Source organism: Lutjanus erythropterus, chromosome 9, assembly GCF_056507025.1.
Source record: "Lutjanus erythropterus isolate fLutEry1 chromosome 9, fLutEry1.hap2, whole genome shotgun sequence".
Taxonomy (NCBI): Eukaryota; Metazoa; Chordata; class Actinopteri; order Lutjaniformes; family Lutjanidae; genus Lutjanus; species Lutjanus erythropterus.
In genome coordinates this window covers 36,100,314-36,125,273 of record NC_139325.1, presented here as the reverse complement: position 1 = coordinate 36,125,273, position 24,960 = coordinate 36,100,314, and the positions used below count along the sequence as shown (strand labels likewise).

The following is a 24,960-nucleotide window of genomic DNA, read 5'->3' as shown; positions in this document are numbered from 1 at the left end:
ATTTTACTTGGAAATTCAGTCCAGAGCTTTCCAGGCCCCCCGGTGGTTTCCCTTCTGTCTGAACAGAACAAACATCTCAAGGAACTGGAAAATGAAAACTTTTCTTTTTATAAATATGTTACTGTTATTACCACTGGCTGCCTATCTGTTAAATCAAACAGACTGGAAACATGAACTCTTGCTCTCATATGGTGTCAAAATCTGTGCCAGCAATACCACGAAGAAAGCCTTAACTTTTCTTTGTCTCTTTGTTATTTCTGCAAATAATGCTTCAGTTTAGACCAGAGGTTTTCAAAGTCTCCCTGCAGAATGAGGTTGGAAACAGGCGCCCCCTCACCCTGCATAGTTTTAACCAATTCCTGGATGCCAACAGGATCAATCTGATCCAATGAACACTCAATAACCGATGTTGCCTGCTGACATGACTTCAGACTGCACCAAATACATTAAGAAAAACTTCTGTTAAAAGACACTTTTTAGTTTCTGACTCTGGGAAAAACAGTAGAATTCTCCAAAACTACGGCATCTCTTTCACCACATATCACACTTATTCAAGCTCCTCTCTGATCTCCGTTAAACTGATGTATGATTTTTTCACTTCTATTCACTGAGCCTCCCTGAAACTGTTTGGAACCTGCCTGCCTTCTGGACGCTCTTCATCCAAAGAACCTATTTTCAGATAGCTGCATGGCTAACTGAGATAACTAGCTAACAGCAGCTACAGTTAGCTGTAATTAGCGGCTAAAATATGATCCAGTGTCAACCAAATCAATTAATAAAGTTATAAAGTTGTTTTTCTGTACAATAATCAGTAAGGCCGACCCCCAGAAACACTTCACTCTGGCATCTGTCATTGTGGCACTCTGCTCTGAACTGAGGAGTGAGAGGAAAACAGGCCGCAGAGTCAGACACTCTTCATATGCAGTGAATTAAAGACTTAATCAACCAAACCAGAGCTGGTGATTGTGGGAAGAATGGACAGACTAACAAAAACGGTTCTGGTAAATTGTAGTTGTTTTTTTTGTCAAGTTTGAATGAAGTGTGTTTTATGAGGAGTTAATGAGCAAATGGTAAAAGAACTCAGTAAAAGAGAGAAACTTCAATTCAGAAGGTGAACGGATGTATTTCTCTGTTTAAAAGTGAAAATAATAATGCAAAGCTACTCAAGTGGAGTCCCAGAATAAAAATATAGAGCTGGGAAAGAGCATAATGGGTCCCCTTTAATTATTAAACTAAACAAACATAATAGAGCAGTGGTGGAATGTAACTAAGTACATTTACTCAAGTATTATACTTGAGATAATTGTATGTTACTTGAGTAATTTCATTTTATGTCACTTTCGACTTCTACTCCACTATATCTCAGAGGCAAACTTTTTACTTCGCTACGTTCATCTGAAAGAGAGAGGGAGGGATTGAAACACCAAACATATGAGAGGTTAGAAAATATGACTAGTTACAAACTAAACTACCAAACAGTTTAAACAAGAACAGCTGGAAGGATTAGTCAGTTGACAGAAAGTTAAATTGGCATTTTAATCATCAGTTGGAGTCAATTTTTGAGCAAAACTACTCAGAAATCTCTTGTTCCTGCTTATAAAATGATTTAATTGCTTTGTAAACTTAATATCATCTGGACTGTTGGTGGGATAAAAATATGAATATGAAGACATCATGATGGGTATTTTTCATCTGACATTTTATAAAAGAAGTTGACGGTTTTACAAATCATTTAAGCAGGTTAACCTCTTTGAGATCAGACACTCTCCTCGCCACAGTGTCTTTGGACATGTGCCTATAAAAACCTATGAACACATTTAGACTAATAAAGGCCTTTTGGGACACAGTGTTGGTGTGAACGTGCCTGTGGCTGTACAGCACCAGTCCCAGACATACCTGCAGACAGTAAACATCAATAAAGCTCAACCACACCTGCACCAGACGCAGGGATAAGAGTGACGGAGTTACCGTGGTGGTCTGGGCAGAGGGCGGTTCCTGAGATCCAAACATGCTCTTCCACTCCTCGTTCATCGTCGAGTCCTGCTTCGTGTGCTTCCTCGCTGCAGATACACAAAAGCGGGATGTGAGACTTTTCTAAAAAGCCACAGTTTACCAACAAGTCTATAAAAGCTTGGTAAAATGTTGCTGAGTAACATGATGCCACCACGTGCTCGACAGATGTGACTTCCACAACTGGTTATGATTATACGCTGGAGAAAAATGTTTCTCTGGAATTGAACTCTGGAGAAAAGAGAAAATAATTACATTTTTGAAATGTAGTCCCTTGTTCCCAATTAAAACGCTCAAGTCAAGATGTTTTTACTTTGTGCCGACATCTGTGCAAATGGAACAAACATGCTGAAAAACGGGGGGAATCCCTCATATTCACACTCATTTTAACAAAAATACAACTTCAGGACTGCACAGACTCGTCAGATGAACATTTTCTGCAGCATAGAGAAACTCTGTGACTGTAAGGTATTTGAAGAGAAAGTGATTAATGGGGGAGATTAGAGAGGGGAGTTTCCTCCAGGCTCTCTTTCTTTCACATGTTTTGGCTGCAGACGGCAGTAATTTTCTCTGCTGACTTAAAAAAAAAAAAAACATCTGGAACACAGAGTTAGCTGTGATCTGATGATGGAGATACACAGAGCTGGTATTCAAAGGAGGCTAATAATCTGTCCTGCTCTGCACAAGAATTAACAATGAATACAAGGTTTGTCCTGACTTTAAATACCTCAAAAACAAGCCTTGTGTTTGAGTTGAACAATCCTTCAACAGTCAAGTGGAGAACCTGAACTCAACAGAATAAAGTCAGGACGGAAATTTCTGGTCTATAGTATCATTATTGATTAATCTGCCCATTATTTTCTTGACAAATTATTTGATCTGTGATGTGACACAATAGTTCAGTTCAAGGTGACAAATTCAAACAGCTTTCTGTCCTTGAAATTCCTCAGATTTGAGAAGTTAACACCACAGACTATTTTGCATTTCTGCTTCAACAAACTATTTCAACAATTCATTTTTTGTTAATTGTGTCCGGCATCGCCTGCTCTGCACGCTTCGCTCTCACCCTGAGCCTGTCAGTAGTAAAAAAATAAGCATCACCTTGTTGGAGCCCTGCACAGAGCCAACAGGACAGGTGAACAAACGCTCCATTTCTATCACTCCTCTCTGCTTCTATCAGTTAGTTTTGTGGTTGTTGTAACATCTGACCTTAAAGTAAAGATAATGCATGAATCCTACAAAGACCTTCATTAGAGGATGACGATGGACTGCATGAGGGTTTATTAATCTCATCATCAAATACTTTAGTCCAACAGCCCATCAGGGTGCAACCCTGAAACACACCGAGACTCAAAAATAAAGTCCAGAAATTTATGATCTCACTCCTGCTTGTGACATTTCTTTAGTGCCCCCCTCAGGACAACCTTTACAATTTCAGCTCTGCAAGGAAAGGAAATGAAAGGAAAGGAAAGGAAAGGAAAGGAAAGGAAAGAAAAGGAAAGGAAAGGAAAGGAAGAAAGATTATATGAGGTTAATTATGTGAGGGCAGTTAAATATGGGAAACCTCTTTTTAATGTCACACATCTCAGACGAGTTTAGAAGATAACTCACACCATCAGGGTGCAGCTGTTAGCACTTATAAACAAAGACAGATACACTTTAATTAAACTGATTAAGTCTGTAACACTGCCATTCAAACAGAATTAGACTCCAGTTTAAATTTAGGGGATGTGTTAGACTTTAAAGGTCCCATGAAACACATTTTTCTTCTGTGGGTTGAAGCTCAAAGAATATAAACCTGAAACTTTTAGATGACATCTGTAACATCTGACCGACTTTTAAAATGTTTTTTTATTTACATGATAAGTTATCAGGAAGCAGGAACATGAGGCAACAACATGGAGGACGCCATTTTTAATTTCATGGGACCTTGAACAGTTTGTTATGTTCACAACACGCATGCGAATCACTCCAAACTCAGTCACATGAAACAGTATACCAGATGCTGCAGCGACGGACTCTGTGAAGTGAATAAAAACAACATTTTAACATGAAACAGACGAAGCAGATCGAATCTGGTTTCCAGTGTAGCGAGATGAACACGGCAGCTTCTATTTTAACTTGATGTTTATATATTTAGCTTTATAACATGAGAGCTGTTGGAAATAAATAATATCTACTCCTGACTCTACAAAATAATCCTCACAATTTAACTCCAATTTCATGAGCATATAATATCAACAACTTAACTTCTGTGAATAACAGAAATAACTTCAACTCAGTTAGAAATTATAGGATGTTTATGAACAAAATTATCTAAAACACATGTAAAATTTATTTATCCAAAGTTTTTTAAAATTCAAAATGTCCGTTTTGACCAAATGCAGCCATATTTTGATTTCATCAAATTTTCGTTCATTTAGAAATTCCCTGAAAAAAACTCTATGTATCTGTTTAAAACCGTGAACTTCATCCTTTGTTTTGTAACTTTGCCATCGCTCCTTTCTGCTTCATCAACATTTGATTCACTTCAAGTTAGTCGAGGACATATAAAGATTCTTGTTCCACAAAAAACCCACAAATGTGTTTTCACTTTAAACTGGTTTATATAATCTGGTTAATTATCTTTAAATCCTGTCTGACGGTCGTCTGTTTGGACTTTAATCCCGTCAATGAATCTGAAAGCTCCAACATGAAGTGAACAAAATAACTGAGTATAAAATATTTAGGACTGAAATCATCTATTATTTTTTATTATTGAGTATTCTATTGATTATGTTTTCATTTATTTACCAGTTAAAGTTTCGGGGTTGTTTTTTTTTTTAAATCAATTAATCTGTCAATTATTGTCCGAATTAATTGATTGGTTTCTTGGCTGTGAAATCAGACATGGTGAAAAAAAAAAAGCCCTGAAGTGACGCCCTCAAATGTCTTGTTTTTCCCACAACCAGAGATATTTGGTTTATGGTCATAAAACCAGAAAATATTCACATTTTAGAAACTGGAAACAGGAAACTGATTTTTTTTCTCTTAAAAAATGACTTGATTATCAAATTAGTTGACGCTTCATTTAATAATCGATTCATAATCAATTAACTGTTGCAGCTCTGGTCCTGATTCTAGTCCCCAGTGCTATCTATCCAGATAATTCATATAGTTTTGGTTTTATTTGTGCAGGTTGTCAGATTTCGACCTTCATCTCAAAACAAAGGAGGTGAAAAGAATTCATTTGTGTTGCTCACAGACTAAAAAAATATCAACAATTTTATCCAGGGACGATGTCCTGGTTATTCTTGATAATCTACAGACAACACTGTGAAAAGTTTTTATTGCTTTCTACTGAAGAAATCACCCCTAAAACAGCAGACACAGAGTGAGAAAATATATATTTTAACGGTACTTTTGGAGACATATGGGTTTCGCTGTGATAAAGGTGTGTAAACACTGCATCATAATGCTGATTACCTCTCTTGTCCTCGGCCTCAGCCTTTGGTTTCACCAGGTCGACCTGGCGGCCGGTGATGCCGAGCGTGGCCAGGTCGATGACGCCCGTCTGGGCCGCCTCTCCCAGGTGACTCTGCTCGCCCATGTTGGCTTTGGCCTTGTTGGATTTCAGCATGAAGTCTTTGAGCGCCAGCAGCTTGTCCTCCTCCGCCTCGGTCATCCCCTGCACAACGGAAAGGAAACAAATGTCAGGTTTTGTGGGGGTATTTGCGGACACTTTAAGGGATGACCAGCGATCAGGGATGACATGCAATAAAGGTCTCCAGGCAGGGATGCTGCAGTTTGTCATCGAGTATTTGGATGCCATAACAAATGTGTGTGACAGTCTCATTTCCTGCATCCGGTCCTGTTTTTCATCTCTTTAAGTGCTTTTCTTTGATCCTTTCATCAAATACTGATGTAAAAGTGCTCTGAAACAAATGTTTAAATACAGAATTATACGTTCCTGGCAGGAAATCAGAGAGAAAATATTACAAATCAAAGTTTGTTTGATTTTACAAACTGCTGAAAAAGTTGTGCTTTGATTTGTCAGTTGGCTTTGACAGGAGGAGACTGACAGACTAAACAATAGGAAGAGATACACCAAGAAGAAAACAGGTCTAAGATGTAGTAAGATCAGAGAAACTGATGCCGTGAGAATATAAGTGATAGAAATATGAACTCCAAAACCACATTTAAGCTTGGTATTAAAACGTGATGAGTATCCACACGTTATCTGGATCATGAAAAAAAAAACAAAAAAAAAACGTTAAAGTGAAAACAGACGACTTTTCGCCCCCGTAGTGTTTAACTCTGTGCCACTGCAGCATTATTGCTTTACACAAGTAAGTGAGTTCAGCAGGGGAGTGGACGGGTGACTAACAGTAGAAGAAGACACTGCGAGGAAAAAAGTGCGAGTCACTTCATTCATAGTATCTGTTGGTGGGGACAATAAACATCTTCCAGCTGGAGCTCTGCACGGAGGGGGGGCTTCATTTCCCAGGAAAAAAATCATTAAAAACTTAAAAACACGTTGTTTTACGTCTGTAATTAGCACAATACTGAACCTCACTAACTAACGTTGACTGAACACTAACAGACAATAGCTGCTTTATTTTATTGCGAGGAACAATGCAGTAATCTCTGGCTACTGATTGGCAGCTCTGGCATCAACGAAATTCATTTGAAAACGATGAAACCACTGTCTTTTTCCAAGAGTCTTTTTTTCTAGTCAAAATAAGCTACAAAAAACCCTAAAAACATACTAGTAGAAAGAAAGTAGCTGTGGTAGATTCTACTGAAGAAATCATGTACTTTGTAAGCAAAGAAATGTGTGTTGTTTAAATCTTTAAGAATCTAAAATATAAGACTCTCACAAACAGCCCTCTGCACTTGCAAAGAAACATTTAATAACATCATTGTTAATAAATTTTTGATTGGAAGTGCAGAAGACAGTGTATGAAAGTCTTTTTGCTTTTTATTGCCGACGCAGGGTCTTTATCTATGAACCTGTAAACCTAGAAGTGTGTACAAGTTTTTTGCTCCTTGATATTTTAGATTCTTCAGAGTCAGAGAGAGGACTGACAGTCTCAGTACACGGGACACACGCTCTACCAACTGAGCTGCAGGGGCGCCCAGCTTTGCAGGCTGTTGATAGAATCTGAACCATTTCTGATAAAAAATGTGTCCAGACTTTTGACTGGGACTGTAAATGGGATGAAAGAACTGATCTGAGGGGTCAGACTTTAGTTCAAATCGACCTTTAAACACCCCGATCTGATTCAAAGTGTTTCGGTTGAAACGGCAGTTTAATTCTGCGTGAATAAAGCTTATATTTCTGAACAAGAGACGCGGGGTCCTGGTCTGTGAAAGCTGTTTGTGTGGTTGCATAATGTTTCACAGAATTGTGGTTTTTCCTCAGAATATTCAGACTAAAACAGTCACACAGCGACTCTGCCTGTGAGCTGCTCTGTTTGCCAGATGGAGCTTTTACAAAAAATACTAATCTTCATTTAAAAGCTCTTCCCCCAGTGTGAGCAACTCTCTGTTGTATCTGGATTCAGTTTAAACCAGCCAGTGTGTGCTTATGAAATATATACTGAAAAAAGGACTGTGTTGATGGTAAGAGTTCCCATGCAGATGTAGCGTCCCTGCAGGCTCCACACAGGAGTTTTTATTCAGAGTTCTGTGGAAGTGCCTCCGGGGTTTATGATTCTTGTTACAGACGTTCTACAGAAACTTTCAGCCCTTGTGCTTTAATTCTGAAGAAATCCTTCAAGGTCTTCAGAGTCCTTGGAAGAAGGGTCAGGGTTTGGGATTAGGGTTACCCTTCATTTGATCAAAGTGATGCTGGAGAAAAATGTATGTGGGAGTCTGAGTCAGTGTCTGAATGTTTTTAACGTTGTGGTCTGGAGGATCTAAAGTTCCTCCCGTTACCTCCCTCTTATAAACACTCTCCTCCCGCTCGTTTTCATCTGTCTCACTGTTGGAAAACTCCTGACAGCCGGATATTTTTTGTCTCTCTTCAGACTCATTGACCCAGAGACGTGCTAATGGTAGAGGCCAGTACCTGGTCGCATTAAACCCCTTTAATCTCAAAGTATTGGCCCTTAGCTACTTAAGTATTCCCTTATGTGTTCTGAGAAGGTTCTTCGTAACCACTTTCTGCAACAGCAGGGTAAGAGCCACCAACTTCCAGCTGCTCCGTATTTCTTCCATTGTTCATGAGCTAGCTAAAAAGTTAACAAAGTTACTGTTAGTTTGCTAGCTAGCCTGCTCATGGAGGCTCAGCAGAGAAATAAAAGTTTCTCCTTTAAGAAAAGCTTGTCGGCTGAATTAATGGAGCAATATGGTCAGATAATAGAAGATTTTATAATGGACAACAGCACGATATGGGAAAAGAATAATTTAAGTACAGAGTAAAAAGTAAACTGAAGTTTAAAGAGGGGTTTAAATTTAACCTTTCATAATTTTAAGCTAGTTTAAAGTTTGGTGCAACATAATTTAAAGTAAAAACATGATTTAATCTGGTTTAAAATGAATCCTAGTTGGTGTATCCCAGCCTATCCTAAGTGACCCCCTTAGTTTATGGAAATATTTTGCTTTGGGGACAAACTTCAGTTTGAAACTTAAAGTGGTTAATGTAACTGGGCACCAGTTCAAAGAGATAAATCTGGGCTGTAGGTTAGGGGTAGGGTAGACGGTGGCGGTGGTGCTGCATTGTGGTGGCAGTTGTAAAACAAAGTATAACACTGCATTCAAAAGAATTCACTGCCAAGAAAAGTTAACTGCCCTGGTGATCATGTGGAACATTAACTCATCAAATAAAATAAAAGTTATTATCTACAAAACTTTTCAACAAAAGTTTATCCAACTTTAACAGACAGCTCGACGTCTGTTCTGCTGTTCTCAGCTACTCAAAAAACAAACTCATGACCCCCCAAAAAAACCCAAAATTGAATTTTCTGTCATAAATCTCAATAATCTTTAAATCCCCTTGTTTTGATTTCAGTCTGTGAAACTTGCATGACACAGGACCGACCTTTACTGATGAGCAACCTCCCCACTGATCTCAGTACCGTTTCCTGACATCGTGTGTTTGACATTTTTATTAAAAGATTCCTTTCTTCTGATTGCAAGAAGTCATGGAGTCATAAACTAACAGTTATTCCTGCTGGACTTAATGAGCTCCTCCAGACCTGATCTCTCTGCTGGTGATGTAATAAGGTCTAAGTTTTCTTTATACAAAGTAGTTTGAACAACATTTCACATGTCACAGTGTTTCAGTCTTGGTGTGTTAGTCATACCTGAACAATAACTGACTGTCACACTGTACAGGTTTCCTGAAGCTCTTCTGAAGTCAAATTCACACACTGTTCCAGCATGAAACAGCTGTGGTACATGACATTTATATACATATACATGTTCAAAATGTTTCAGTCAGATGTTACTGTGATATATCGGTAGTTAAACTCTCTGATTTCAGCTTCTTAAATGTGAATATTTTCTGTTTTTTTTAAATTCTTCTTTGATAGTAATTGAACATCTTTGGCTTGTGGACAAAACAAGACATTTGAGGACGATGTTTTTCAACATTTTTTGACATGTTAGGGACCAAACAACTAATTGATTAATTGAAAAAATGATCGACAGATTCACTGACTGAAAAATAACCTGTTAGAGGAAAGCCTTGTGAAATAGTACGTCCATGTGCTCCACATGTTCGGACCTATTTTTTAACATCCTGACAGGATTAATTAATTGATTTATCATTTTGAGTCTCCTAAAAAATACAAAAAATCAAATTCTGTGATTTTATCTATTGTGAAAGACATGCAATTTAAAGCTCTTCATCCAAAATCCAAACACTTTTCTAAATTCTTCACTAAAAACACTTAAAATTCAAGCGTTTTCATGGATTTCATGACGAGGACTTTGCTGCTGTCTGGATCCACCATTTTTGTTTTAAAGCTGCTGATTTGTAGTTTTTCATGGAACCGTGTGCAGGATTTATCTGCATCCAGTGGTGAGCTTTAGATTACAAACCTCTTGTCTCTTTTATGTCACACAGGGCCAAACACTAACTTTTAAAAGTGGTATCTGCTTTCGGTGGCCCAAACTGAAAATATGGTCTCCATCCTACCTGCATCATCACCCTGCCACTCCTAAGAAGACCACTCCCCCCAAGATTATGGGTCCGCCTTTCAGGCCTGTGACTCCCATGTTTTCCCTCCAAACTAAACAAACTAAACCTTCATAATATTTAATATGATTAATATGGGATGTATTGTTTTTTTTTTATTATTATTTTTTTATTATACAAGACTTCTGAGTTCATTCCTATGTTGCTTCAATGAATAAAAAGTCAAGTTAAACCACTAACTTAATTTATTATTACTATTATTTGTTTGATATTACTCAGATCAGTAATATTTTGTTTTGATATTTCTTTGTATGGAAAAAATAATCCATCAATCATGCATCCAGCTGTTGATGATTTGATGAGCCCTTGTCCACATTAATCTGCTGGAACCACATGCTGGATCCTGTGTTTAAATGTGCACCACATCACATGTTCTATGAGCCAACACAAACACAAACCGTGTAGTTTTTTTCAATGGTTGCCAGTTGACACGGTGAAACAGCAAAAAAAAATTTCCGCCGTCTCTCAGCAGACCGTCAACTCACCAACACACGCGCTTTAACAGCAAGATTTAAACATCACTCACTAAGGCAACAAACATTAAACATACTTATTTTGTGTGCAGGTTATTTTGGAAGACATTTAGCAGTCTCCATTTCTTATAGACGAATCTGGCCAAGAACCAGAAGTTAACAAGCTGCCATTGCCGGAGTAGCCGTCATGAGAGGCTTACAGTTTTCTACTTTTACGCTTAATTTTTATGTATAATTACTTTTGCCAACAACATCTAAGAAATTGGGAAGAACCTGTGCAGTTCAGCTGCTCCAACAGACGAGCCGAACTTCAACTTTGGGTGAAAAAATTTAAAATACACAAAGCTTTACTTGATGAAGAGAGCCGCTGTCTGAGAGCAGAGACTCTACAGAAAGGAACTTTGTTCATGAAAAATCTTGAATGAAAAAAAGTGAATTCATTAAATATATATATTACACAATACTGACTTAAACATGGTCTGTGTTTTCTCTGTTCTCCGTTATCCATCTCTGACTGTTGTCACAACCAACTTCTAACTACTGTATAAAGTTAGAAGAAGATTTAACATCACATTACCAAAAGGAACCTTCATCAGTTACTGAGTGCCGCTGTTTAACTCTGTCAGTCCAGTTATCTGGGATGTCACAGTCAGCAGACAGCAGACACGATGATCTCATTAATCTCCCTTCTAGACCCAACCAGCCGACATCGAGAGTCACAGACACAACGTGCCACTGCAGCGATGGTGGCACCACAAGATGGTGGTCAACAACGTGGTCGCCAGATTCGTCTATATGTTAAAAATCAGATGCCACTGATGGCAACCAAAGGCCAATAATTGGTTGCGGTTTTCTCAAAATAGCTGCATATGGAAACCTGGCAACCATTACTTTGGGTCCCTGTTACAACTAATAAAAAAAATTGGTAAAAACCTTTTCATCGCCTTTTCAAGCAAACTTGAAGTCATCCAGTCAAATACAGAAACACCAACTGATCTGAGGCCAGTTTTCTGTCAGTCTGCACTTTAAATAGCTACAAACATACACAGACGTTATATGGGCTGGTTCTATAGATTAAAAAAATAAATAAAACCATAGTTTTTTAAAAAGTAATCAACAAACCCTTCATATTCCTCGCCATCAAACAGAGTAACTGTGATCTTGACTCAGTGTTTTCCTTTCTTCAGCGCTAATTTCTGCATTTTTCTCACACAGAAACAACAAACAGGACAGGAAAATATGACTAGTTGTCTTGATAAAGATTATTATTCATCCCGTTACTGACTCCCACCAGGCGCGACTCTTCCCGCTCAGTTTGACCTCTCCGTCTTTCTCCTGCTTTCAATGTGTTTACATTTTTTCTAGTGGCAGAACGTATTTTCTGCGAAATGTGTTGAACAGACCAACATCAAGGTCTCACAAGAACACACAACGTCAATAATCTAACCAAGACAGATGTGTTTGTATGAGAGAATGTGTATTTTTACATCAGATGAGGATTTTAACTCAACACGCAGAAAAGAACATGGCACAAAGGATCACTTTCTCAAATATACAGATTGATCCCTGCTTGATCAGTGCACAAAGAATCTGTTATGTAAAAACTTTTGTAAGAGAATAAAACCAAGCCAATAAAATCCAACATAATTTGTTTATAATGTGCAGTCGTATTAATAAATATTACGTTTTAATGCTCTACTTTTCTGTTTTTATCTCTTTTCATAACTCCTCCTCTTGTATGTTGGTTGATTTTTGACCAGCACACTCCTAGAGAGAGAGATATTTTATTATAAGAACCTAACAGCTCAACAAATCCACAGAATCCACTCTTTAACTTAATTTGAGAAACTGAGAATCTGGGACTAATCTGGGGATCAGAGGAAATTTGTCTGAGTTAAACACAGACAAACTAAGTGAATTAAAAATTTGAGAGCAGACGCCTTTCGCTGCTTTTGTTCTTTATTGCACTGTGACCTGATGACAAACAGGATTAATCAGAACAGTGTGGAGGAGGCATCCTGCACACACTAAAAACCACCCCCTGCCCACAGACATCCTTTCATCAGGACATGTGGAGTCATTTCAGGTAACTCATGACACCAGAACAACAAAGTTCAAAACACAGTGTGGGAAATCTGTGGAAGGAATTCACTGGAAATGAGTGTGTGTGTGTGTGTGTGTGTGTGTGTGTGTGTGTGTGTGTGTGTGTGTGTGTGTGTGTGTGTGTGTGTGTGTGTGTGTGTGTGTGTGTAAATGTAGATGTCTTGTTGGACGATGACAGCTTTAACAGCAGACTAACATGCAGTGTTTCACTGCCCCCTGTGGTTGAAAGTCAGCTGCACCTCTGACTGCAGCAGCATCACTGAGGCCCCCTGAGAACACGTCTCCATCACTGCAGCACAGCAGTCCCTCCCTCTCTCTTTTTTGTTTTTACTTAAGTTCTTTGAATAAAAACCAAAACAATCTGAGAACATTTCAGAATTCAGATGAACTGACCATTTAACTTGTGTTTATTTGTTCTAATCATCATGTAATGGGTTTTCCCGCATGGCGATGTTGGAGATCCATGTTGGCTTTTGTCCAAATAAAATGTAATTTGTATGTTTGATAAACAGAAACTGTATATTTTGGTTGTTTTTCTTGAAAAGTGAACAGATCCATCATCATCAGTCGATCTCAGCCTGAAACACTGCACGCTTAAAAAGGTCATTTTATAAAAGATTTAAAAACACACTGGTGTGAGAATTTGAAATGAAAGTCATCAATTTTCATCCTGACTGTCAAAACATGATATTCTCATTTAATTCCACAACCGTGCCACATTTTCTCTTTACAGTCTTTTACTCAGTCAAATTCATATTCTCATACTTAGGGGTGTGCGATATGACGATATTAGATCGTGAAGGATTAGAACGTGCTGACGATCTGCCAAAGTGAGGAGATCGTATGGATCGTTCAGGGGTCCCTAACAGGCGGACCCACACGCCGTCCTATACGGACCCGGACCTATAACCAATAAACTATTAAGAGATTTTAAATTTTGACGGGACGCTTCTATTTTAACTGGCGCAACTTTTGTAGTCTTTCTGGCGCTGGTTTAGCTGATCAGGAAACACACAGACCAACTGCAGAGAAGCTGCGTGTGGAGGAGACTGTTGTTAATGTTGTTTATTGTTTTGTTTATTACAACAGTCGAAACTAACGTGATGGTTAATGACATCGACATCAACCAGATGGTCTTATAAAATTAAACAATTGTCTATACGTAAAACAGGAGAGTGTGTTTCTCTGTGAGAAACTTTCAGACCTTCTCACAGCAGAGTGAACAGGTGAGGGAGGAGAGGAGGACAGACTGATCACTAATCAATCACTGATACCGTCATCCTCTCGGACTGATTAAAAAAATAAAAATGACAAAATTGGTGACAAACCAAACCTGGATGTCCACACAAATAAAGTCTTTGTGTGAAACACTGCAGAGTGTAACATCGTGCTGTTTACAGACAGTCTGCTGTCATTAGTTTGACAGAGACAGAGGGTTGTGTCTAGAAGGGAACCCTAGACCTGCGAAAGATCACGCGAGTTTGATTATTTTCTCGCGAGAGTTGCGCAAATAAAGGGTTACCTTCTAGACACGAGCGAAAAAGGTGCGCAGCTCCAAAAATAGAAAATTATGTGGTGGTGTCTATGTTTTTAATGTGGCGGGCCGTCATAAATAAAACACTATTCACTGATCCACAGAGAGTCACTGAAACACTGATCACTGACCTGATCCAAAAAATGCTCACATTCTTTACTTAGGTATTTTTACATTGTGGTATTAGTGTTTTTACATAATTACAATTTAAAAATTTTAAAAGTTTTTGATTACTAAATACAGACCTGCAAACTCATAAGAGGAGAAAAAGGTGGCATGTTGGTAAACCAGTCCAGTAAACCAGTTGGGGGTCTGGGAGTGTCTGTCCTGCTCCAGAAGAAAAATGTTGTGATTTTAACATGTTAACAAAACATTCTGGTGACTGTTTCAGTTAAAAGAGTTAGTAACATCTTCTGTTTGTGGTTTTTGCAGACATTACTACCTTTACTTTTACCTTTGTGCTTGAAAAAAAAAGTAGAAAGTAAAGTAAAAACAGTAAATGTAAATCTAAATACATAGCATAATACATAATATAAATACATGTAAGATCGTGATAAAATCGAAATCGTGATTTTCTAATAAAAAAATCGTGATATGATATTTTTGCCATATCGCCCACCCCTACTCATACTTCTCTTTGCTGTTGATTAATGTCATTGAAAATCCAGGAAACTCTTTAGCAGATTTGTGTCTGCCAGCAGATTTCCTGTGATGCTGGAACAATAATTTGTTGAGTTGAACAGATTATTAAGCAGCTGAGGGGAGTTCATGAACAGACTGCCAGCAGCAGCGTGGGTCCATCACTCACGTCACTGATTAAAGAAACACAATGACCCAAAAGCATTTCCTTGGAACCAGACGAATCTACGAGGTCATGCTTTACTTGCTCTGACAGATATCTGCGTCCGGCCCCAACTCCTGTTCACCACCCGTCCTGGATCTGATCACAAACCTGTCACAACTGTATCTATAATATTTAGTAACAGACAATTAATAAAGCTGATTATCTGACATTTTGACAAAATTGTCATGGGCTGATGCCTGTGCTGATGAGGTCAATAAACCAAAAAATAAATAAATAAATAAAAATAAAAAAACAGGCCAATCTGCAGGCAGCTTGTCAGTGTAGCTGCTATAGAACAGAGTTAATGCTCCCTCTGGTGAGTTTTGTGAAGGTGGTGAAGATGTTAAGTTCAGTCCTGGCCCCTGTCAATTTGCATAAATGACGTCCGGGCAAAGCAAGTAGAGTATCCTGGCAAACGACCTTTTTCACAGCAGCCATATTGATCAGAATTAGTAAAGTAAATAGTGGCGATATCAATGATTCTACACTGACCTGCTTTGACCTGAATGGAACTCATGCTAAATTAATATCATTGATAAAACCTGTGTTTACTCTACTACCTCCTGACCAAATGGCTGCATGGAAAAAAAATTCTCACATTTTGGTCTGCATCCATTGATAACACTGCTTGGAAATAGGAAAAATAACCAAGCTGTTCAAGACTAATTCACATCAAATTCCTCTGGCGATGTCAGCCAACCAAAACCAAAAGGAAAGTTAATTCTGCTATTTTCCTACAAAGTGTCACTTTTGCTAAATTCATTCTCACACTACACCCTGACTAAATGATCCATAATGTCATAAAAAACCTGAGCGAGCAGAGCTGTTCTGACCTGTGAGAGCAGCTTCTTGAGGAGCTGTGCGATGGCTGGGTCCTCAGGAGTGGGGCATTCTGGGATGGATCCTGTGCGCTTCTTCTGTCGGAGCAGCAGGTGACGGAAGAGGCTGGCGATGTCTTTGGAGCGCAGGGCGTAGTCGAAAATGGAGCGACTGACGGGCTCCTTCAGCACGCTGAGCAGCACCAGCTCCTTATTGATCTGAGGAGAGGGAGGCAGAGGGGTGAGATGAGACGAGGAGTCAGGACGAAGCTGTGCCGTGGAGATGATGATGAAGAGGAGGACGAGGAGGACTCACCTGGATGATGGGCTGGGTGATGAAGGGGTTGAGGTGGGGCATCAGTTTGCAGTAGACGTCGGCCACGTTCAGGTGCTGGGCAATGACAGTGATGAAGCCCACTGCCCCGTAACGGATCCACAGGTTGGGGTGACACAGGAACGGAGCTACGGGAAGCCAGAGAGGACAAATTACACAATCAGCTTCGTGAAGGCACACACTCAGGTCACATGTCTGAATGTAAATACCGCTAATTAGTGTTAGCCACATTCATAAAGAATAAAAACAACAATCTTATGTCTGTTGCAGGTGCAGGTGTGTCTGTTAAGATCAGAGCCACAGACAGGATTTTATAAAGGATGTGATCAAGAGTCACCTGATAAGGTCTCATAATTCTTAGAGAGAATTCTGATCTTATACTGAAATAATTACTCAATTAATTGGTTAGTTGAGCAATAGAAAAATGAATCTGCAACGATTTTGATAAACAATTCCTTGTTTATGCTAATTATTAAAAGTATAAATGCAAAACATTCTCTGCCTGTTTTATATCACAATGAACTGAATATATTTGGGTTTTAGACTGTTGGTTGGACAAAAAAAGTTTTGAGACAAAACAGTTATCAATAGATTTTAAAAAACCTATTAATTGTCAGATTCCTTGATAATGAAAATAATTAGTTGCAGCCTTATCCATCCATCCATTTTCCAACACTTGACATAAAAAGTGTAGACATGTTAACATGCTGATGTTCAAAATTTAACATGTTACATGTGTACAGTCGTTTCTATTTACTCATTAGTTGTAGACGTGTTTTGTCCCCTAGAACAAAGTTTGGAAAAAGGGGACCTCACCTGCTTAGTTTCACTCAGTTCCTGATCATGATGTCATCTGGTCCCAGAGACACTCAGCAATTGAGTCAAGACAGCCGAATAATGCTGCTTCATAAAACTTTAGATGACACCAAATACATAAAAAAAAGGTCTGCTAAAAGGTCATTATTATTCTGACTCTGGGAAAAAAAATGAGTACAGTTTCCCAGTGCTGTATCTCTGAATCTCTTTTCTTTGATCTGCTTTTCATAACTAATATAATAACTAATGTAATATTTTTCACTTCTCTTCCCTGAGCCTCCTTGTGTGGAGCCCCCTGGGAAGGGCCGCGTCCCAGTTTGAAAACCTCTGACCTCAAAGAAAAGTCAAGGAATCATCAGAGTCATTAGGAATGAACATGAACGTCTGTACAGTTTCATGACAATCCTGACAACAGTGGCCAAGTTATTAGATGTTCTATCACATGATGAGTATAAACATCCGATGTTTAGTGTGTGTTCGCTCAGTGAGCAGCAGAGCCTCTGGTCTTACCGATGTCACTGACGAACTCGTAGATATGAGGTTTCTGCAGCAGCCCCAGCTGACACATGCAGGTGAGAGCATTCAGAGCTTTATAGATGACGAACTCCTCGGTGTCACTCAGACCCTGCTGGAGGAGAGGCTTCAGGATGGAGGAGCTCTGCCAGCCGACGTACGCTGCCACACCTTCAATACAAGATACACAAGAAACACACAACGGAGAGAAAATAAAAACAGGAGTGAGAAGATCAAAAAGAGGCAGGCTGATGACATCATAAAATTACAGATATCAAACATCATTTTTATCATCCATCATTTTGAAGCTTTCATATCTTAAACCTTCAATAACTGATGTTTTGGCTACTTGTTTGCAGCAGAAACACATCATTAACATTTCATCATCTTTTGAGTTGATATGTTGAAGTTGGTGTCTCTACCAACTCCTGAAGGAAAAAATCGACTCTTTAGCTGCTAAATGTTCCACTGTGTTCACCAGTTCGTCTCCTAACTGTGTCTGTCTGCTGTTTGATGCTGAGTAGGTTGTGCACAGCTGCTTTTTACAGCTTTTCTCTGAAAACTGCGCTGAGAACAGTGAAGTCACATCTGCACAGATAAACAACGAGCTCAAACTCACTACAAAGCTCTGTGAAACTGACGAGAGCTGCAGATTCAGCTGATAATTCACAGACACCCAATAAAATATTGATTATAGCCACTTTAAAGAGAAAGTTCACCTTCAAATGTATTTTTGGCAAACTGAGTGCCACAAGTCAAGTAGGCCCATTACATTAGAGAGAAGTCAGACATTTCTACAGCTGATTTCTCCAAAATTCTGCAGCTCTCACCAAAACTGTCTAGAAGGTTAAATAGTACTACAGGTAAGAGGAAAAATATGCATTTTAAAATTTTCAGGTGAACTGTCCCTTTAAAAATCTAGAATTGATTAATCTAAAACCTGAGACACAACCTGAAGTTGGAGGTTTTCTTACCCACGATGCTGTCGAAGAAGGCTCCCCGCAGATGCCAGTCATTCTTGTCGTTGAGGAAGGTGATCATGTGAGACAGCAGCACGTCGTTTGCTTTCTGTCGGCCGAAGAAGACGCAGAGGCGCGTGATGCCGTTCTCCATCAGCGACTGTTTGACGATGTTCTCCGAGTCGCTCAGCAGCGTCACCACCTTCTGCTGCACCATCTCGTGCAACGCCTGCAGCTCTGAACAAAAAAAACATAAAGCAGGTTCGTCACTCAGGTGAACTCAGTCACCAGACGGGATGTCAGCTGCTCGCATGTGTGTTTCTGTACCTGAGTCGTAGTTTTCGTTGGGGTGGAGCGTTTCCTCTGTGTCCTCGCCGCTCAGGTCCTGTTCTGTGTTCACATTGTTCTCCTGAACCAACTCCAGGAAACGCAGCGCGCTCTCTGCCAGATGAGCGATGTTCTCTGAACACCAACAAACAGAAAATAATAAAGAAAAAACAACTTATAGCTCTACTGAATTTTGTGTATGCAAAAAAGAAAATTATGTAATTATTTTGAGAGATACTGCATTGCGATATGAGTCAGTATTTTAGTGCAAATGGCAATTTTTGCATGTTGTTTTCACTGAATAAATATAAACATAGAGTCCAACAAATACAAATATTCTAGATAGTGTGCATTATTTTATTTTATTATTGTGTTTGATATAGTTGGTATTTTTGTAAATGTTGCACACTCCACCAGAATTTAAAATACATTTCTGTGGGTGTGAGAAATGCTTTTTTTTTTTTTTTTAAAGAAACATTTATTCCAAACACTAAAACCCGCTGACCTGCGTATGCCAGCCTGACGATGGTGGCGTCATCCTGGGCAAGGTGGGCGATGCCTGGCAGGATGTATTCTGGGTAGATGTTGACGTCATTCCTCGGCACCTCCTTCACCAGAGCCAGCACTTTGGCCAGAGTCCGCACGGCCTGAGCACGCACACGAGGCACGGGGTCGTTGCAGAAGTGCAGCAGGTATGGCGTGATGCGGTCGAGCAGGATGTCGACTCCGAGCCGCGGAGCCAGGTGCAGGATGAGCTCCAGCGCCGCCAGCTTGGAGTCACAGGAGTGCAGCGTCTGCAGGCAGGAGGTGATGACGGACACCAGGACGATGAGGCCCTGCTCCTCCCTGGAGCTCAGCACACAGTCGCTGCTTTCCTGAGATGAAGAGGAAGAAGAGGAGCCTGGAAGGAAAAAGTTTGTCTTTTTAAAACAGCTGCAGAAAAGTTTGCTCATGGATGAGTGCAGCCATACATCACTTCCCTCACTTCCACGTAACATTTTGGGTAAAAAGTTTCATGTTTATGGGCATGTTAATGTTGGTGATGTAATCAGTTTATCATCACGCCACAGTGGACAGACTACTGAAACAAATGGTGCCTTTAAAAGTGTCAGAAATACATAAACCTGGAGATTCAATAAGGTACTTGTGTATGTCAGGATATTCCACCTCTGACCACTTGGTGGAGTCGTTCTTCCACTTTGATGATGCAGACACTCATCAAGTCCTATTTCTTTCATTTTTTTCTACGTAATGTCACCTATTGATAATCAGCAAAGACAAGCATGACCTGACTGACCAGAGGATTTGGGCTCCAGTAGCTCAAGAGTGATGTGGCTTTTTTGTGTTTAAACTGGCAAAGACCTCAGAATTTAAAGACACTCTCCGTCTCACCTCCTCGCAGGTTGTGCAGGATGTTGTCGAGGTCTTTCCGGATGACGAGCACCCGCTCGTCTGCAGACTGGAAGGTCTCTTTGGCGAACTGAGCCATGTACGGCTGCAGGAAGGTGTAGAAGATGTCGGGGAAGGCTTTCCCCCTCTGCTGCTTCAGATACTCCTCTGCTGTCAGACGTTTCTCCGGCTCCCTCTGCACCATCTGAGCTACCTGAGAGACAAAATTACATCACAACATGTTAACTACAATCAGAGGGAAAAGATGTGTTTGTTATACTAGAGCTCAGCTACACTGGGAATTATGCACATATGAATTATCAGTATCAGTTATTAGAACTTTTTAACTGCTTTTTTCATGGCAGGAAAAGCACAGGTGAAACAAATATCATTAATGACGGCTCCCAGTCTGTATAAAAGTTAAGAAAAATACTGCTGGTAGTTGTGAATCAGTGTGTTAATCACCAATATCTCCTAATAACATTGGGAACAGGATGAAAAACGGTTTGTACTTAGATAAATATCTGATTTATATCAGAACATTGTGGGCAATGCTGTAAGCAAGGAGTAGTGCTGTTTAATTGTAAAAACAGATTGAGAGATTTTTCATATCCACATAAAGAAGTTAATTTGTCAGAAACTGAATGCACAAAACATGACCATCTGAGTATTTTTGGATTACAACTGAATTTTCAGAAAATTGACTATATTGTGATTCAAGCCTGACCGTTAATTGAGTTGACATTATCAGCTGATCAGCAAGAAATGTCAAAAATATGTTTGAGATTATTTATAAATGGAGATTATTACCAGCTCCCGGATGCTCCGGTCCTCGATCTTCATGAGGACCTGCTCGGTCTGGAAGTGTCCCTTACGATAGGCCAGCAGCTGGGACAGATCGAAGAGAGGGACGCCTTCTGTGAACAGCTCTGCTATCACACAGCCTGAAAACACAAAACCCAGGTTAGAACCATATCCATGTTATCTAAAATCTGATAGGTGCTTTGTAAAATATTTAATTAAATATGTCTCTGTGCCTGCAGAGAAGATGTCCATGGCCTGTTTGAGCTCCCCTCTGCTCCTCTGGTTGTTATTGGTCAGGTCCACCAGCGGTGTGTTCTGGTCGCTCTCCGTGGTAAACATGCTTCCGTCCACGAACCTCTCTGGTGCGATGTAGCACGTCCTCCTCCTGGACGTGTCGAAGAAGTAGTTGAAGTCTGCGGGGTTGTCCTCCGGCAGGTAAGTGGGCTTGAAGCTTGCGAAGTCTGTGAGTAGCACCCAGTTCCAGCTGGTAACCATCACGTTCTCCGTCTTGATGTCACCGTGGCGGACACCGGCTTTGTGCGCCTGGTCGACAGCGTTGAGGATCTGGAAGGCCAGCCAGCGCTTCTCCACATTGTTGAGGAAAGGCCGGGTGCTGATGCGGTCGTACAGGTTGTCCCGAACGTACTGGCGGAACAAGATGGCGGCCTTCTCAGTCAGGGATGTTTTCTGGAAGGGCAGGCAGTTCTGGCAGGAGTGCAGTCTGATCTTCAGCTCCTCCAGCTCCTGTTTGTAGCTGGTCAGAGGCAGCGAGGGGTCCTGGATGGCGAAGACTTTGACCACGACCAGGCCCTCCCGGTGTTTGGCCCGGGCCACCTTGAAGAAGCGTGTGCTGCCCAGGCTTTTATCGTACTCATGGTCGTGGATGTCTGAGAAGTAGCTGTCCACAGACAGGATCTGTGAGGGGGCGATCCCCGCCAGCTGGTTCCCCATCACGCCTCAACACACGGCTGTGGAAAAGGCACATTTTAAATAATCTTCTTCAGTCAACATATAGATGATTAATTGACATTTTCATGACATGCAATCTCGCATGTAACCATAATCTATGGTTCTGCTTGTCTTCACTATTTTCCACTTTGGTTGGGTACTGAACTTGGTACTTTTAAGGCTACCAACTGAATTACATTGGTACTAACTGACTGATTTTTAGTATAAAGAAAAAGATAAAGAGAGGAAGACAGACACACAGAACTGACTTTTTTTTTTTACAGAGAGAGTAAACCACTGAAAACAGGTACCATTGGGTACCAGTACTGAATTCTGGTTCCCAGGATCAGTACTGGATCAGTTCAAATGTGAACGGTACCCAACCCTTTTCTCCAGTCTGGACTTTGTTCAGGTGATGATATTAAACTTTCATTTTTAAGCTTCTCAAATGTGAATATTTTCTGGTTTCTTTAGTCCTTTCCTTTCTTTAGACAGTAAACTGAATATTTGCAGCCAAACAATTTTTCAACATTTTCTGACTGGATAAAACAACTCAATTAATTGAGAAAATAATTGACACATGAATAAACAATTAAAATAATCCATCTTCTGATGTGATGTCACGTCACAACAGAAACAACTAACACAAAAATAGACTAGTAGCCAACATTTTATTGATGTGGTCCAGAGTAGACTAATATAAGAGTCATAGGGAGCAGTTGTTCAACAAGCCAATATGTCCAGGTTGTCATCAGTGTTTGTGAAGACGAGGACATTCAGAGAGAGCTGGAGACAGCTGTTTGACACCTAAGGCCTCAAGCAATAAAATTCTCTTTAATTGTCTCTTATATTTTTGTCTGAATTTACTGTTTAGAGAAAAATTATGAAAAGTCAACCACCTAAACCTGCTCTTTCTAAAGGAGTGCTGAATGATGGATCCCAGCTGATCATAAACTTAAAGGCTGTGGCCAGTCGTTTCTTATTAGCATAGTTAACACCCCCTAAATACTACGCAAGGGTGGATGTTCTGCTGTGTGTAAATAATCTGACACATGGCCAAAAACTGGAGAGACACAATGATAAAAGGCTGCAAGAAGAACTTCTGCAACAGTGAAAAAAGCAGTTTGAGATGCTGTAAATGTGTCAGCAGATGCACAGTGAAAAATAAAAAATAAGAGCTTAGAGTTCAAGACATTTGGATTTATTAATATTGTTAGTTAAATGGTTGGCGGTAAAGGAAACTCAAAGTTTTTGTTATTATTTACCAGCTGATCAGAGCTAAAATGAAGAGCTTTATATTTCTTTCTACATTTTTATTTCCACTATTTAACAAACTATTTATTTAATCAAATTACAAATTCAGTTCTATTTTTTATATGTCTGATATCTTCTTACTACATTATGTTTATGAGCTCTGTAGATGTCTTCGAATTACTTGTTTTGCCAACAGTCAAAAACCCCTAAAATTTAATACAAGATGATATGAAACAGGCAGGAAATGGATGCGAGAAGAAATAATAATTATGAACTAAGAAGACAAAATCTGGGAAAACAGACCCAGACCAAAAGTACCAAAGTTTTCCTTTGCCTATCTAACTGTATCACTTTTGCATTACTGGCTGACACCGTTTTTGAGAATTACAAGAAAAATCTATAGGATTTTTTATACCTTGGTACTGATTTTCCCATATCAGTCTGGTGGAAATAATTATTTAAATGTCCTCAAGCTTTTGCCACCCTTGTCTCAAAAACATCCAGACAAAACCCTATAACTCGTATTTACACCTCAGTGTGTGTCTGTCCACTTACTTTTTGGTCATATAAGTTATATCAAACCATTAAACAGAAGTTAAACTTCGTCGTGAAGAAACAGGTTTAGTCTCCATCACCTCCCTGATCCTCTTCTCCACAGCAATAACTTCAATTTAATGTTTCTAACATAATGGTGTCTTTAGCCAAACATCTGGGTTTCACAGCTTTTCACCCAAAATAAAGCAGATGTGGAGCAAACATGTATACATACAGGATCTAACCAGAATAAAAGCAGCTTCTAAAGGAGCAGTCACATGATTCAGCGACACAAACGGCACTCTGACAGCGCTGCTTTAGCATGGTAGCTAACCGTTCTAGTTACTTAAAACCAAAACATTCACAATAGCAGCAGCGAAACGTTTAATGCTCACGTTACAGTTAAACGCTGCTGTGCGTTAATCGTTACCGGCTGTTACTGAGGCTTCTGCTGCTGCTGGCAGGCTGCTGCTGATGTTGTTGTCGTTGTTGATGGTGCGTTATTTAGCTTTAGCTTCAGCAGGCTAACGAGCAGTCGACGTCCCTCCGGTTCCAGTGATGCTGCTAACGGCTGCTAACGGTACCAGACTTCAGCCTGAACTTAGAGTGACCGTTAACCGTCTTCATGTCGTGTCTCGGGGTGTTACCTCAGACAGCCGTCCAGCTATCCGACCGTCCTGCTGCTGCTGAGACGGCCCGCTGCTGTAACCGGACCGTAACCGTGACTAATAACCAGAAGTATCAGCCTGAATCACTGTTAGCTCGTTAGCTCGTCAGTTAGCCGTGTCCAGCTGTTGTTATGAATCCGGGTCAGAGCGGAAACGGAGAGCTCGAAAGCGCCCCTATTGGTCAATTTCCGTTACTGCAAAGATCGTCTATGAGGATGAGGAACCGCTCTAGTTTCTTTTGTTTGTTAAGGCTATTAACATTGAATCATACACATTTGTGTAGCACCAAGCTTTTATTTTTTGAAGGAATGTGACCTTTACGGTAAAACCGTTGAATCATCGCCATAATCTGTCTGTAACACGTATAAGATGAAAAAAACATATTGTTATATGTTTGTTTATATTGTTCTTGTTGTCTTTATTTACTCTTGTTCATATCATACTTTT

At 39.9% G+C, this 24,960-nt stretch overlaps 1 protein-coding gene across 3 annotated transcripts in view; it reads right to left on the bottom strand.

Moving 5' to 3' along the window:
• Positions 1 to 24,960, bottom strand: part of pik3r4 (phosphoinositide-3-kinase, regulatory subunit 4) — a 40,045-nt gene that overhangs the window by 10,141 nt on the left and 4,944 nt on the right. The window contains exons 1-12 of one of the 3 annotated variants that reach the window (XM_084727396.1): positions 24,276 to 24,726; positions 21,343 to 22,077; positions 21,116 to 21,249; positions 20,309 to 20,519; positions 19,422 to 19,817; positions 18,917 to 19,051; positions 18,605 to 18,826; positions 17,628 to 17,801; positions 16,284 to 16,429; positions 15,983 to 16,186; positions 5,476 to 5,677; positions 1,969 to 2,060 (exon numbers count right to left, since the gene is read on the bottom strand). In XM_084727396.1, coding sequence (XP_084583522.1) covers positions 1,969 to 2,060; positions 5,476 to 5,677; positions 15,983 to 16,186; positions 16,284 to 16,429; positions 17,628 to 17,801; positions 18,605 to 18,826; positions 18,917 to 19,051; positions 19,422 to 19,817; positions 20,309 to 20,519; positions 21,116 to 21,249; positions 21,343 to 22,060 — 2,634 coding nt within the window. In that variant the 5' untranslated portion in view covers positions 22,061 to 22,077; positions 24,276 to 24,726. Of the gene's footprint in view, positions 1 to 1,968; positions 2,061 to 5,475; positions 5,678 to 15,982; positions 16,187 to 16,283; positions 16,430 to 17,627; positions 17,802 to 18,604; positions 18,827 to 18,916; positions 19,052 to 19,421; positions 19,818 to 20,308; positions 20,520 to 21,115; positions 21,250 to 21,342; positions 22,078 to 24,275; positions 24,727 to 24,960 lie in introns of those variants that run through there. The other 2 variants (XM_084727397.1, XM_084727398.1) reach the window with 2 other exon arrangements.